General features: G+C 50.3%; 1 protein-coding gene across 1 annotated transcript in view; it reads right to left on the bottom strand.

Annotated features, from left to right (window-relative positions):
- The window catches only part of scml2 (Scm polycomb group protein like 2), a 26,212-nt gene that overhangs the window by 3,258 nt on the left and 22,586 nt on the right, over window positions 1–368 (bottom strand). Inside the window, exon 12 of the mRNA XM_016489962.1 lies at window positions 1–184. This exon is cut by the window's left edge and continues 17 nt beyond it. Coding sequence (XP_016345448.1) covers window positions 1–184 — 184 coding nt within the window. The remainder of the gene's footprint in view (window positions 185–368) is intronic.

Below are 368 nucleotides of genomic sequence, written 5' to 3'. Positions count from 1 at the left end.
GAGAGTCGGCGGAGGGGTGGGGGGTGAGGGGGGTAGTGCGGGCTGCTTCCGGCCGGGGTGTGATACTCAGACGTGCTCCTTAGTGCGGGGGGTCGGGGGGCAACGGAATTGGAGGCCAAGTCTATTGACTCTTCTGTGAACTGCTGGTCTGTGGTGGCACCATTTTCAACATGGGCGATGGTTTCTGTTACAAAGAAGCATGAAGTGAAATGTTTTAGTTTATACTTAAGGTATATACACATTAGGGATGTGCATCTCCGTAACAGAGGCCGATGCGATACGCATCTCGATGCACAGCCAACGATACGATACATTAAAGATACATATGTGACCCTGGACCACAAAACCAGTCTTAAGTGTCAATTTTT

The sequence above is a fragment of the Sinocyclocheilus anshuiensis genome, unplaced genomic scaffold, assembly GCF_001515605.1.
Source record: "Sinocyclocheilus anshuiensis isolate Anshui unplaced genomic scaffold, SAMN03320099.WGS_v1.1 scaffold1154, whole genome shotgun sequence".
NCBI lineage: Eukaryota > Metazoa > Chordata > Actinopteri > Cypriniformes > Cyprinidae > Sinocyclocheilus > Sinocyclocheilus anshuiensis.
Note: the sequence above shows the minus strand (reverse complement) of the source record. Positions and strands in the feature narration are given on the sequence as shown.